General features: G+C 43.3%; 1 protein-coding gene across 1 annotated transcript in view; it reads right to left on the bottom strand.

Annotated features, from left to right (window-relative positions):
- Positions 1 to 1,829: 1,829 nt before the first annotated feature.
- Positions 1,830 to 13,311, bottom strand: part of TRIT1 (tRNA isopentenyltransferase 1) — a gene marked incomplete at its 5' end in the record, with an annotated part of 43,011 nt that continues 31,529 nt past the window's right edge. Inside the window, 7 exons of the mRNA XM_081085878.1 lie at positions 1,830 to 3,390; positions 5,850 to 5,967; positions 6,290 to 6,399; positions 9,350 to 9,427; positions 9,678 to 9,790; positions 10,165 to 10,276; positions 12,506 to 12,648. Of these exons, the coding sequence (XP_080942004.1) occupies positions 3,221 to 3,390; positions 5,850 to 5,967; positions 6,290 to 6,399; positions 9,350 to 9,427; positions 9,678 to 9,790; positions 10,165 to 10,276; positions 12,506 to 12,648 (844 nt within the window). The 3' untranslated portion in view covers positions 1,830 to 3,220. The remainder of the gene's footprint in view (positions 3,391 to 5,849; positions 5,968 to 6,289; positions 6,400 to 9,349; positions 9,428 to 9,677; positions 9,791 to 10,164; positions 10,277 to 12,505; positions 12,649 to 13,311) is intronic.

Below are 13,311 nucleotides of genomic sequence, written 5' to 3'. Positions count from 1 at the left end.
CAGGACACCCCACAGACTGGGAGAAGAGGGAGAAAAGAAGCCACTGAGGTCAAGTAGCAAAACCCAGCTTCCCAGGTCACATGGTAGCATACCTGCTGCCCTGGCCCCGACTCCTGCCCTGGCATCACACCGTGCCACATCAGGTGCCTTGACACAAACCTCCCCCAACACACACACTCACTCCCACACACAAAGGTGAGGCAGCTGCTCACACTGCCTGCCCTTGCAGCAAGTGTCCTTCCTTTGCAGACCTTATCACAGATATCCTATCTAATAAGGTGGGAATATGAAAACTGACCATCATGCCATAACAAGGCTGTACCCACAGAGAGGCCGAGTTCCTGTAACAAACCTTAATGAGCAATCAGCAGGGACCTCAGGGCGCACCCCTCCACCCCAGCACCAGGCCGGGGGACCTGAGGCCATGCCCCACGCCCAGCAGGGCTTGAAATGGGACCTCAGGGCACACCCCCCACCCCAGCACCATGCTGGAGGACCTGAGGCCGCGCCCCCCGCCCCGGTACCAGGCCAGGGGACCTGAGGCTGCGCCCCCCCACCATGCGGGGCTTGACGGGGGACCTCAAGGCGCACCCTCCACCCCGGCCCAGGCTATGGGACCCGAGGCCGCCCCCCCACTCCCGCGCTGGGCCAGGAGAGCTGAGGCTGCGCCCCCCACAACTGGCAGAGGTTGACGGGGGTGGGACCTGCCGGGTCTGGATCTAGCCCAATAGGGGTGGGGCCAGCCGGGTCTGGGTCTCATGCGACTTCGAGGCACACGTGGGTAGGCAGGGACTCGACTTGGGTTCCCGTGGCGTGCCCCAGACTGACAGGAGGAAGATTTTCATGCACATTTTACTAATTTTCTTTCATCTCTGACACTTCTATTACAGAGAAAGGGCAAACAGCAAATTAAAATATTTCCTCTAATTAATTCCCTTTTAATGTGCACGAGTTTTGTGCACCAGGTCACTAGTAATTCTATAATTATATGATCAATGTGGATTTTTCTCATCACCATGTATTCCTAGAGCCTAGCATGGCACATGGCACATCATTTCTAAAATGTGTGCTGGCTGAATGAATGGGCTGGCCATAGCTTGAGAATTTATCAGAGGCTGCTTTCAGCCTAAACTCTGGCATCTGAATAAAGATCACTATACAATGGTGAGAACACTGGGGGACCCTAGGGTGGTGGTCAAGGCCAAAAACAGGAGAACTGACAGAGGTGGCAGGAGAAATCCATGTGTACCCAGGTATTGCCAATAGGTAAGGTGACAGATAAACACAGTATGTGCTATATGCCATTTTTTTTGGGTAAGGGAAAAAATAAAAAATATATACATTTGTATTTGTTTGGTTTTGCTTAAAAATTCTTGAGATATGTAAGAAATTAGTAAGTGATTATCTATGGGGGCAGAAGGGCATGGAGGTGGGAGTGAAATTTCTCAATGAATTCCTTTATATCATTTTGATTTCTGAACTATGTAAAAAAAGTCTGGTAAAAAATAAAACTTTAAAAAAATATTTGAAGAAAAAGAAAGGAGTGAAGCTATGGAATTCAGCGCTGTTTAAAAGCTCAATCAAGTTTGATAGTTCTTTTACTTTACCCTCTCCTTATATGCACAGCTAACAATACATTTACCAAGAATTGCTTTTTAAGGTCTAGCAAAAGTGATCTTTCTTCCACAATCCCTTACTCTCCCTCCAAAGTGAAGTTCTATACAGTTCTTAGAGCCTTTGATATTCTCTTACCTAGGTCAGTTGTCTGTGTATATATACGATATTTATAAGCTTCCTGAAAGCAAGAATCACCTCATTTTTAAAAAATACTTTAAAAAAATATTTTTATTGATTTCAGAGAAAGGAGAGAGAGAGAGAGAGAGAGAGAGAGAGAGAGAGAGAGAGAGAGAATATCAATGATGAGAGAAAAATCATTGACCAGCTGCCTCCTGCACTCCCCACACTGGGGATCGAGCCTGCAACCTGGGCAGCTGCCCTTCACCGGAATCAAACCTGAGACCCTTCAGTCCGCAAGCTGGCGCTCTATCCATTGAGACAAATCAGGTAGGGCAATAATCACCTCATTTTATCTCTGTATTCCCTCTTGCCTAGTTCAGGGACTCTCATATAGTAGGCTCTGAACAAATAAAATATTACTTGAGAAGAGAGTTATTGCTTAATGGGTACAGAGTTTCTGCTTGGGGTGATGAAAATGTTTTGGAAATAAATAGTGGTGATGGTTACACAACACTAAGAATGTAATTAATATAAACTTAAAAATGCTTAACTTTATGTTATATGCATACAGACATATACGTAACATTGTTGGCAGCTCAGGTCATTCCAAAAAGAGAGCTTCAACTGGTGATAACTTAAATCTCTAATAAAATGAACAGAAAGTGTGATCATATGAAGAATGTCAAATTTGAGAAAAAGCCATCTGTTGGTAACAAATCAGACTGTATATAAACTAGATATATACATATATATCTTTTTAAGGACTAAAGAGGCTCTTTCAAACTTTTTCTTTATTTAAAATGTAGATTCCTAGAAACAAAAAAACAAAAAATAGATAAAATGTAGATTCCTAACTCAATAGAGACAGTAGTCACAGTAATTACCACACAAGAGGACCTCAATAAATGTCGATGCCCTTCGTTTTTCAAATCCCATGTCACAGCCACCTTGGGCTGGGTCTCTCCTCTATGGAATTCCAAGAACTGGTTTGGTTCACCTAATCATCTAACTGGGGCCAGTCCTTTCCTGCCATTCACTCAAATCCAAAACTCCTGATTTGTGGGGCGCACAATCCTTTGGTCATCTATAAAAGTGTCTGGAAGTTATCGATATTTTTAGTCAAAGTCAGGGACATAAAACTCATTTTTTAAGGGATATAGTGAATCTTGGTATTTATCAGCAAAAAGAGTCCCTCCAGTGTGAAAAAGTGCAATCTGTGTCTCTTTTAAAAATAGAACCTTTAAGGTTAAAAGAAAAAAATCCCTTCCTGAACTCACATTGCCAGACACATCAGCCACACAGGAGCTGACAAGACCTGCTGTTTCCATGACAGAGAACATGACACTTTGAAACCACACCACTGAATGAAAGAAAATGGCGGGAGCTTTTTGCATAGCAGTCCTCCGCCCAGACTGGGGCACAGACTCACCCTCCCCCTGAACCAGATTCCTGCCACTTTTGCAAAGGCCACTGGCCATGTCCCTTAAACACTAGATTTCAGGTCTTCATCATTCTGCCCTACGGATCCCTTCTCTTCAAGCTCTTTGTCACGGTCTGGGGAAATACTCTGACTTCCTATGGTGGTGAAGGCATCTGAGTCCAATCGTCTTCTTTTCTTCATTTGGTGTAAATGGGATTTGGATTTCATATGTGCTAAATAAAACAACAACAACAAACAACTCATTAGGCTTTTCTAGAATTAATCCTAGCAGCATATAAAATTAGCTATGCAAACCTTCCGTTTAATAATAACAAGAACAACACATGTATTGGTATAGCTGCTTAGCAATTTTAAAGGAAGAATAAGTTATATGGCCAGCGAGCTAGCAAACTATAGCAAGCTACCACGTATCACACACACCCTGCTACGTGCTTTATATCACTAATCCTCCCCAAAATCTTGCAGACAGTACTATGCAGCTCATTTTATATGGGAGGAAACTGAAGCTCAGAGATGTCTTACATTTTGTCCAAGACCACACAGCAGGAGAGCTCCTCAGCTTACCTATAGTTCTGAAAAGGGGCCAAATTTTCCAGAATCAGAACTCTTAACTCAATTTTTTGGTATAGGGCTCCCGTTACAGATACATTTCAACTCACATGACTAAAAAGTTACAAATTCAAATCCTTGTCTGTATTGCAGGACAGCCTGCCACAGGCCTGGGGCACCCAGAGACGCCCTTCCTACTCCTTCCCTGCTCTACAGGTTGCCCCTCCTGCACTGACATCCCTCTGCCTGGGTCAGATAAGCCATCTGAATGACTAACCCACAAGGCTCACATTATGCAGACACACAATGCTCTGGGCAGATAACAAGAAACCTTCTCTGACATCCCTTCTGAGGGTCCACAGAAGCAGTAAAGCTACTATTGCCTGATATCAATTCTGACCTCTCACTCCAGACAGTTCCCACCCTCTGACTAACTCACACAAGCTCCTTTTCACTAGCCTGTTCTTTTTCAAGGAAATCTTATTTGGGAACACCTAAAAAAATAAACAGCTAGATTAAATTCTATTTCTACATATTTAAATAATCATTTTTAAGGGTTTAGAAGCAAAAATAAATAAGGAAGAGGTTAGAAGTCAAAGAAAAGCTTACTTGGGGGGAAAAAGTCAGCTTTGTTCTCCAGCTAGAGGCTAAGGCAAAAATAAATAAATAAATAAAAGGGGGGTGGGGACACTCTGGACTGGCTCTCCATGGCAGCAGGAGATAGGAGGACTTGACAGATGGCACTATAGAAGGGCTTATACAAGCTAAGCTCACAAAGGCTCACAAATGTTGCTTCTCTAAGGCTACCCCTGAAGGACACTGGACAAATCGAACCACTAAGTTTCCTTTAGAAAAAACAATCAGACTCTCTCTCTCTCTTCCCCTTTCATCATTATAAACCAATGACAATCGAGGCTTCTTCTGCTGCTTGGGCAATCACAGCCGTCCCCAGTCTCTGACAATGGAGTTCATTTTGCCAGAGTTACCAGTTAATAGAACTAATCATTTTACTGGTTGGTATGGGGAGAAAAATCAACTTCTAAAAGAATCCCATGCAAAGCAGTACTCTGAACAGAAGGATTCCAGCCATTAGATAATCCAGCTGTGCATAAAAGGAGTGAGCCTTAAACAAGTTTCTAAATGTGATATAAATTCAAGGCTTGGAGGCTAAGGCCCTTTGGGATTTGACTGGGTGACTACAGAAATCCGACAGGGAGTGCAGTGTGACTCTGGCAGAGGCAGATCCAGGCTCTAGAACAGAGCGGAGCCTCCACGCAGGGCTGATCCCTGGTTGGCCGGAAGTACCTTATAAAGGAGACGTTATCCATAACCACCTTCTTTATACATGACTGATAGCCTTGCTGTCACACTTTGCTAGGTTGAATGTTAAGTCTCCCTTAACACTTTTCATCAGTTTTAACAACCACCACCATTTCAACATTACCTTAAAAATTACTGAAGAGCCCTAGCTGGTTTGGCTCAGTGAATAGAGCGTCGGCCTGCGGACTGAAGGGTCCCAGGTTCGATTCTGGTCAAGAGCACATGCCCGGGTTGTGGGCTCGATCCCCAGTGGAGGGCGTGCAGGAGGCAGCCGATCAATGATTCTCTCTCATTATTGATGTTTCTATCTCTCTCTCCTTCTCCCTTCCTCTCTGAAATCAATAAAAATATATTTTAAAAAAATCACTGAAGAGACACCACTTCTGAAGAATGTACTCAGGAAGAGTAACTGTACTTCCTGCTCCTTCCACCTTTGTTTGGGTGAGTTACCTGGCTTCCCTTAAAATCCTACCCCATCCCACTGAGATCTAAACATGAAAGGCCAAGGAACTCCTATAAGGCAAGACCACAAAGGACTCTGGAAAGTTAACTGTAGACCCTTTAGTATAAAATATCTACTCTAGCTGTGGGCATATGATCTTCCTTTGAAATTCAGAATACAGAGATAACTGTCCAATTTGGGAAGATAGCCATGAAATTTGAGTACAGGCTCTCAGAGGAATCTGGCCCTCCCTGTACAAATACGCAGACTCTAGCATTCAACCTAGCAAAGACCTTGAATTTCATGAAGTTCGTGTAACACACCCTTACAGATTTCTCTGTGCCATTCCCCAGACTCTACCTGCCCATTCACGGTCCCCAATGATGATTCGACCACAGAGGTCACACATGTGAGAACTTCTCTTGTTCTCCGTGCTACTGTATGGCATCTTTACTGGAGCAGCGTCAGGCTTACGGCCCTGAAATAACAAAGGGGGTGGGGTGGCAGAGAAGCATTCAATTCAAAGAGACTTGGATATCACTCTCTGATATTAAGGATAGAGGGACAGTCCCAAGATTCTTTTTTCTCATCCCAGAGAGCAGGTGGACTGTGAACAGATTTTAGCAACAACCTTTCTGAATGTGAAAGTAGAAACACAGCCTCCAGGGATCTAAAAGCAGCCAGCCCTTCTGCTCTATTCCACGGAAAAGAAGGCTTGGTTCCCAACACAGCAACAAAGGTATAAGCTAAGGAAAGTTGTTTGAAAACCAGACAATAGACAGTACCATGATAATAATCACCTGGATGAAACTTTGCACAATTTCAAGAGCAGGTTCAAGAACAGACTCCTCCCACTTCAAGGTATCAGATACTTCTAAGCCATATATTGGGGGGACACCGGGACCAGGTCCTAAAGATGACAAAGAAAAGCTGTGAGAGGTCAGCCCCCAAGACATAATCTATTCTGCTTCCAGGACTTCAATTCAAGAAAGACCTAGAAGGTTGACTGGTCTGCAGCCAACAAGTCTAGCTATATAATCCAGAGTCTCGAGTGTAGGATCTTCCAAATCAGAAAGCAAAACAATATAGAGCAATAGCTCTCATAACCAGTGTGGGCTATAATGTAAAGACAGTACAGCAAAGGAGGAAATAAACTAATAGCTTGAAGTACTTCTGAATGGAGATGAGACCAGAGGTAGCCAAGAATACAGCTGTAGGCATTTCATCCATCTGAGCCAACCAGGTTCGGTCTCTGCTGGTAGCTTCCCCAGTTTGTGGACACACTGAATTGCCTTCCACAGCTAGGTTAAGTCAGTTGCCTAAAGGCAAAGAGGATTGCCCCATGGACCAAACATCAAAGTCCTCAGGATGCCAACGGCAGGCAGGTGCTAGCCTTTTGATTGTGCCAACCACAAATAAGATTCTTCTTAAAATGGACTGGGCTGCACCTGCCACCACATGGAAAGGTGAGACAGGGAGGGTGCAGGCAGCATCCACAGCACACCTGGCCTTGGCTAAGCTCTGCACCTGTTTCCAGGCCACTCTATATTTTCCTTTCCCTCTAAGTCCTTTGTTGGGCTTCTGTGCCCTGTCTAAGCACCTTTCAACAAGTTCTCGGCTCCCAGCTGCTATTCCTGGCTTGAGTCCAAGGCCAAGCTGGGGTGGGGAAGTCCCTCTGGCTTCTTGCCAGAACCATATCCCAGCAGACCAGCCCTGGCCAATCACACACAGCTCCTGATTTGCAGGGCAGCTGTGCCTTTCACACTAGCACCAGGACTGTGCGGGCATATGCATGAATGAGGAATGGGCATATGATGCACTCACTGTGCCATCAACGCCTCCTGACTCGGAGATGGGGGAGTTATTGTGGCTTTACCACAGAAGGAAGCTCCAAATCATTACAAAAAAACATCTTTTGTTACAGACTAATTGTAGCCCTGGGGAGAAGAGAAGCTGCATTAGAAATTCATGGTAGTGAACTTCAATTTCAGCTGACTCAGGCTTCCTCTATCTAACAGGACATGCAAAGAAAGCAGGATAAGTAGAATAAAGTGTCAAGAGCCTCTTGGCACCATAACAACAATGGAGAGCTCTGTCAGAGAGTGAGAGCTGGGAGAGAACTTCAGCAATCTGGTGGTCAACAACATGAATCAAGGTGTTTATGTTCAGAGGCACTGAGGAGCAGGGTGGAAGGCCTCGCTGCCCTTATCTGAACTGAAGGCAGAAGTAAAAGGTAAACAGGGGATGATTCAGAAGCATATTTTAAAAGTGTCCACAATGGGTTTCACTTATGCTTAATCTATATGTATAAAAGGCTAATATGCAAAGTGTCCCCTTGGGAGTTCGACCGGGAGACCAGGAGTTTGATTGCTCACTATGATGTGCAGTGACCACCAGGGGGCGGTGTGAAATAAAGGAAGGCTCCGGCTGCCAGCCGGAAGGCCGGCCCTGATTGCCGGCCAAGCCTAGGGACCCTACCCATGCACGAATTTCGTGCACTGGGCCTCTAGTATCTTAATAAGCACACAATTTCTTACCCAAGGCCAATACAAATGCTGTCTAGCTAAAGTTATAGCTAAAGGAAATAAGAAGAATGGTGGAAAGCAGAGCATGGGCTTCAGAATCAGGTCTGCATTCAATCCTCTATTGCTTAATAGCTAGGGGATTCCTAGCAAGTTATTTACTTATTTTTTTAAATATATTTTATTGATTTTTTACAGAGAGGAAGGGAGAGGGACAGAGAGCTAGAAACATTGATGAGAAACATTGATCAGCTGCCTCCTGCACATCTCCTACTGGGGATGTGCCCGCAACCCAGGTACATGCCCTTGACCGGAATCGAACCCGGGACCCCTCAGTCCGTAGGCTGATGCTCTATCCACTGAGCCAAACCGGTCTTGGCGCTAGCAAGTTATTTAACCTGTCTGAACCTCCATTTCCTTACCTGCAAAAATAAAAGAATAACAACTACCTGGAAGACAGAATAACTTATGTATAGCACCAAACTTAGTACCAAGGATCAAATGAATGAGATTTTCCTTTCCTTTTCCTTAAAAGTGCTATCCAGCCCATGTGTTTAGTGGTTGAGCATCACAGGTTCAATTCCCAGTCAAGGGCACATAGCTGGGTTGCAGGCTCAATCCTGGGCCCCAGTCAAGGGGCAGGTGGGAGGCAACCAGTCATGGATCTGTCTGTCTCTCCCCCGCCCCCACTACCCCACCTCCCTCCCTTCCACACTCTCCAAAAAAACTGATGAAAAAAATATCCTCGGGTTAGTATTAACAACAACAAGAAAGTGCCATCTAGGGTGCAGGTGCAGGGTAGAGGGTGTCAATGGGGAAAAGGAAGGGGGACATCTATAATACTTTCAACAACAAAGATAAAGTTTTAAATAAAATAGTGCTATCCAACTAAAATCAAAGGTGAAGCAGTTTGAAGCACCACATATCTGAACACAGAACACTATGGTGAAGGTTTTATCTTTATACTACTCATCTGGCCCAAAAACCATTTTAATTAGGAAAGCCTTCCTATAGAAATTTGATTGCTCTTCAAAATTAGAACCTAAAACAACCCTGAGCACCAGCTCTGCTAAGATGTTGCTATTTTGCTCTTCCCAGTTTGCAGCCAGCATGCATATGTTCAAGGCATAAAGCAGACTTCTCATTGGAAAGATTTGTTTTCTGAGACATCACAAGAAAATATCCCTGGACGATCAATTATGCAATAGACACCCACCCAGGTCATGTCTCCAATCTTAATACAGGTCCAGAAACTGAAGTTCATTTTCTGAGTGAGCTGAGGGCATCTATAGTCTATTGAAAACAGACCCAGGGGATAAGGAAAAACATGAGACTTACTGCTCAAAAAACGATTTTTAACCCATCGGTTTTGCTTCCGGGCATATCTCTTAGTCACTTGTTTCAGGGCCTCAATACCTGAAAGATAAAGTAGATATAAGAACCTCTAAGTACTTTTCACCCTGCCAAAAGGAAGGCCCATCCAGCCCAGCAGAAGAGAACATTAGCCACAGCAGCACACTAGGGGACATTTGGTCGACAAAAATCTTAATTCTGAGCTGCAGGCCATTTGGGACTCTTCTAGCCTTAGCTCTTTCTCAGACCATACCAGCAGGAAGCTCTGTCACCCAAGGATGTCCATGGCTAGGTTAAATGGAGAAATTCACACCTTTCTTTAGGAGCTGGTTACTAGTCTCTGGTGTGCATTTTCCCTCAGTGATCAGGTACTCGTGAAATTCCTTGAAGCCAATTGATTGGAAGATACCATGTTGATAGTCCTGGCTGGGAACAGGAGAGCATCAGCAGATGAGCCATTGCATCTGAGCACTAGCAGGGGCCTTGGAGATGATCTAGCTGAGCCATTTCATCCCTCAGATGAGGAAATTGAGATCCTTAGCAGTTATTGCCTCTCTGAACTCCTTCCTCCACCACCCCCACCAACTGCCAGGTTACTTCCCTTGAAAATTAACTCCTGAGAATGCTTGACAGATTAGAAAACTGCAACTGTAACAAGTACACCAAACCTCCTCCAACAAGCCTTGCCAAGGACAAAGGCTAACAAACAAAAAGATCCAAAGCCAGTATTATGTTTATATAGTCTTTTGACCATAAGCAAAGGATGGAGAGTAGGTTAAAGTAGTAAGTCAAATCCTCACCTATTTTCTTCAATTTTCTTCTGATTATAGCGTCTGTGAAAATCCCTCAGTTCATCCAAGAGCCCAGCAGCAAGCATGTCATCCACCCTTTTATCCAAGCGCTCATCTAGAACTTGAATCAAATTAACCCATCACCAGTAAGCCTGTTGTAAGTGTGTACTATATACTTACATGATGAATGGACATGCTGCACAAAGAACAGAATTTGTGCAAATGGAAGAAAGGGTTCAAAGTCCAAAGATCTATAATAATAAAGGGTAATATGCTAATTAGACCTTCTGGATGAAGCCGGGTCTGTGAGGGAAGCCTGGGTCCCGGGTGCCAGGAGTCGGAGGGAAACCCAGGTCCTGGGTGCCAGCAGCCCGGGAAAGGAAGGCCTACTCTTGCATGAATTTCGTGCATTGGGCCTCTAGTTATATGATAAATCATTTCATATGACATTTAGTCACGCTAAGACTCTGCAACTCCAATAAAAACAGCCAGAATGAAACACACATCTTCTTATTATATAAAGAGAAAGCATACAATTGCACCTTTTAGGGAGAACAAATATTTTTTATTTTATTTTATTTCATTTATTTATTTTTTAAATCCTTACCCAAGGATATTTTTCCATTGATTTTCAGAGAATGGAAGAGAGAGGGAAAGACAGAGACAAATATCAATGTGAGAGAAACACATGAATTGGTTGCCTCCTGCACACGCCCTGGCAGGGCTGGGGAGGAGCCTGCAACCAAGGTACATGCCCTTGACCAAATCGAACCCAGACCCTTCGGTCTGTAGGCCAACGCTCTATCCACTGAACCAAACCAGCTAGGGAATGGAGAACAAATATTTTATTCTCACATGGAATGTATTTCCATTGTTTATTTCAGAGGCAGCAGAGAGCCCCCTGGTTTACCCTTACTTTTTTTCATCATAGTTGTTACTCTAACGTTGTGTTATTTCACATTTAAGAATTCTCAGATGACTCCTTCGATAGGAACAAGGAACTTTAGTCCAAAGCCATCCTCAGTGTATCCTGAACTACTGCGCCAGACAATTGAGTAAGAGGTCATAATCATTCAGATGCGGTGGTCAAACACAACTTTATTATAAATCAGATACCATTATATTATGCTAAATTACAGGACATATTTTAATTTACAAAAATTTAATTTGGCCCTGGTCAGTGTGGCTCAGTTGGTTGGGCGTTGTCCCATGCACCAAAAGATTCAATTCCCAATCAGGGCACATGGTGGGGGATTCAAGCTTGATCCCCCACAGAGGGAGTGCAGGAGGCAGCTGATGGATGTTTCACTATTGCATCAATGTTTCACTCTCTCTCCTTTCCACTCTCTCAAAAAATCAATTTTAAAAAATCTCTTTAAAAACTTTTTTCATTGTGAAAACATTCTTTTTTTATAAACTTATAACTAAAATTCATAATAAATTTTCACCATTTCAGTCATGCTCTTCTACATCTCTGCCATTGCTATTTCATTGCCTGCAATGGAACTAACCCATGTTCCTGTCTTCCTAAAAAATTTGCATGTATTGAGGACTCTAGATGTGTCAGGCACATTCTCAGTACTTTATTTTATTAACTCAACTAATCTTCAACGAAGCAGTGAGATATGTACTGAAACATTATCTCCATTTTGCAGGAGAGAAAATGGGGGGCACAGAAAGGAAAACTAACTTGCTTTAAAACTCACATAGCTAGAAGATGATGGGTCAGGAATCTGAATCCCAAACAGTCCGGCTCAGAGACCATGCTCTTAATAACCACACCATACTGCCTATTCTCAAATAGTCTCACCTTTCCAGACCTAGCTCACAGGTTACCTATACAGACTGGTCCCTGACTCCCCCGCAGAGAATGTTCATCACTTTCTAGCCAACATTTATCACAATGTAGTATCTATCTCATTATTTGTTGCCCCACCAGACTAAGAGCAGGCACTGAGTCTCATATTCATCTCTGAAATCCAAGTACCATGCAGAATACTTGACACTTCAACCTCTTCCACAGGAGCCTCCCTGCTCTTTAGCTTTCTCCTTTGGCTCTTCCCTGGATAGCAATCTCTCTTCCATCCCACTCATCCCATCTTATCCCACCCTTGATATCTTATCCTGGTGCAAGGGCTGCCCTTACTCCCTTTCCAGATAGATACTTAGGGGGATGGCCTTACTGTGCCTTACTAAGTCAACAAATAATGGTAAATGAAAATAAAATTAATAAGTAATACTTATTTAGTGTTTATTATGAGCCACTCATGGTTGTAAGCATGTTATATATAGTAATATATTACTGTAAGATCTAACTCGAATGAACTCTAGGGCATCAAAGGGCTTTTACCTGACTGGTCAGCATGAAGCCAGAGGATGCAAGAGTTAGGGTACTTCAGAGGGCCTCCAAGGGGACCACCACCTTCCTCTGCATGTTGACGATGAAGAAATTCACTGTGAGAGATTCCCGTTTCTTCAAACACTTGCAAACTCCTAAGTCATTTAGGGGTGGGGGGAACGAGGGGGTAAAAGCCATAAAAACTATTAGGAAATATTAATTCTCAAGGAGAGAGGGTGTTTATTATAAAACATCTCATTCTCACTTTCACTGCATCAGCCCATGAAGATATGAAAGTCCAGGTTACTGATTCTATAGCTATTCAGAAAGGGGTCCTAAGAAAACTTTAGGTAAAGTAAGAAATAATACTGTTCCTTTAAAAACATATCAATTTTTCTAAAATCAGTTAAACAGGTTTAGAAACAACAGGTTTCTTCTATACATACAAAATGGGACTTACTTTCAGGTAAGCAGTAAAAGAACTTGTTTGGGACACTTTGTTACAAGCTAACAAGTCTAGTCTCGCTAGAATGCCTTTCCCACAGTAGAAAAGTATGTTGTATAGCCAGCTCATCAACTTTCTTTTAAAATATGTCTAAAATTCTGACTAATTCAGTATTCTACTAGCACAAAGACCAATGAAAAAAGAACTCACATACTTACTCTTAAGCCACCATACACTCTGTCAGTATCTGTTATGTTACACAGCACTAGGTAATTTAACTCCCAATTCTATACTCTACCACTCTGGGTGATTGTAAGTTATCAGTGTGAAAGTGATCTTTCCCTTCCTGACCCAATTCTACTTCCTGAAACCC

Source organism: Myotis nattereri (genome assembly GCF_964212035.1).
Source record: "Myotis nattereri genome assembly, chromosome: 3".
In the NCBI taxonomy this organism is placed as follows: Eukaryota; Metazoa; Chordata; class Mammalia; order Chiroptera; family Vespertilionidae; genus Myotis; species Myotis nattereri.
Note: the sequence above shows the minus strand (reverse complement) of the source record. Positions and strands in the feature narration are given on the sequence as shown.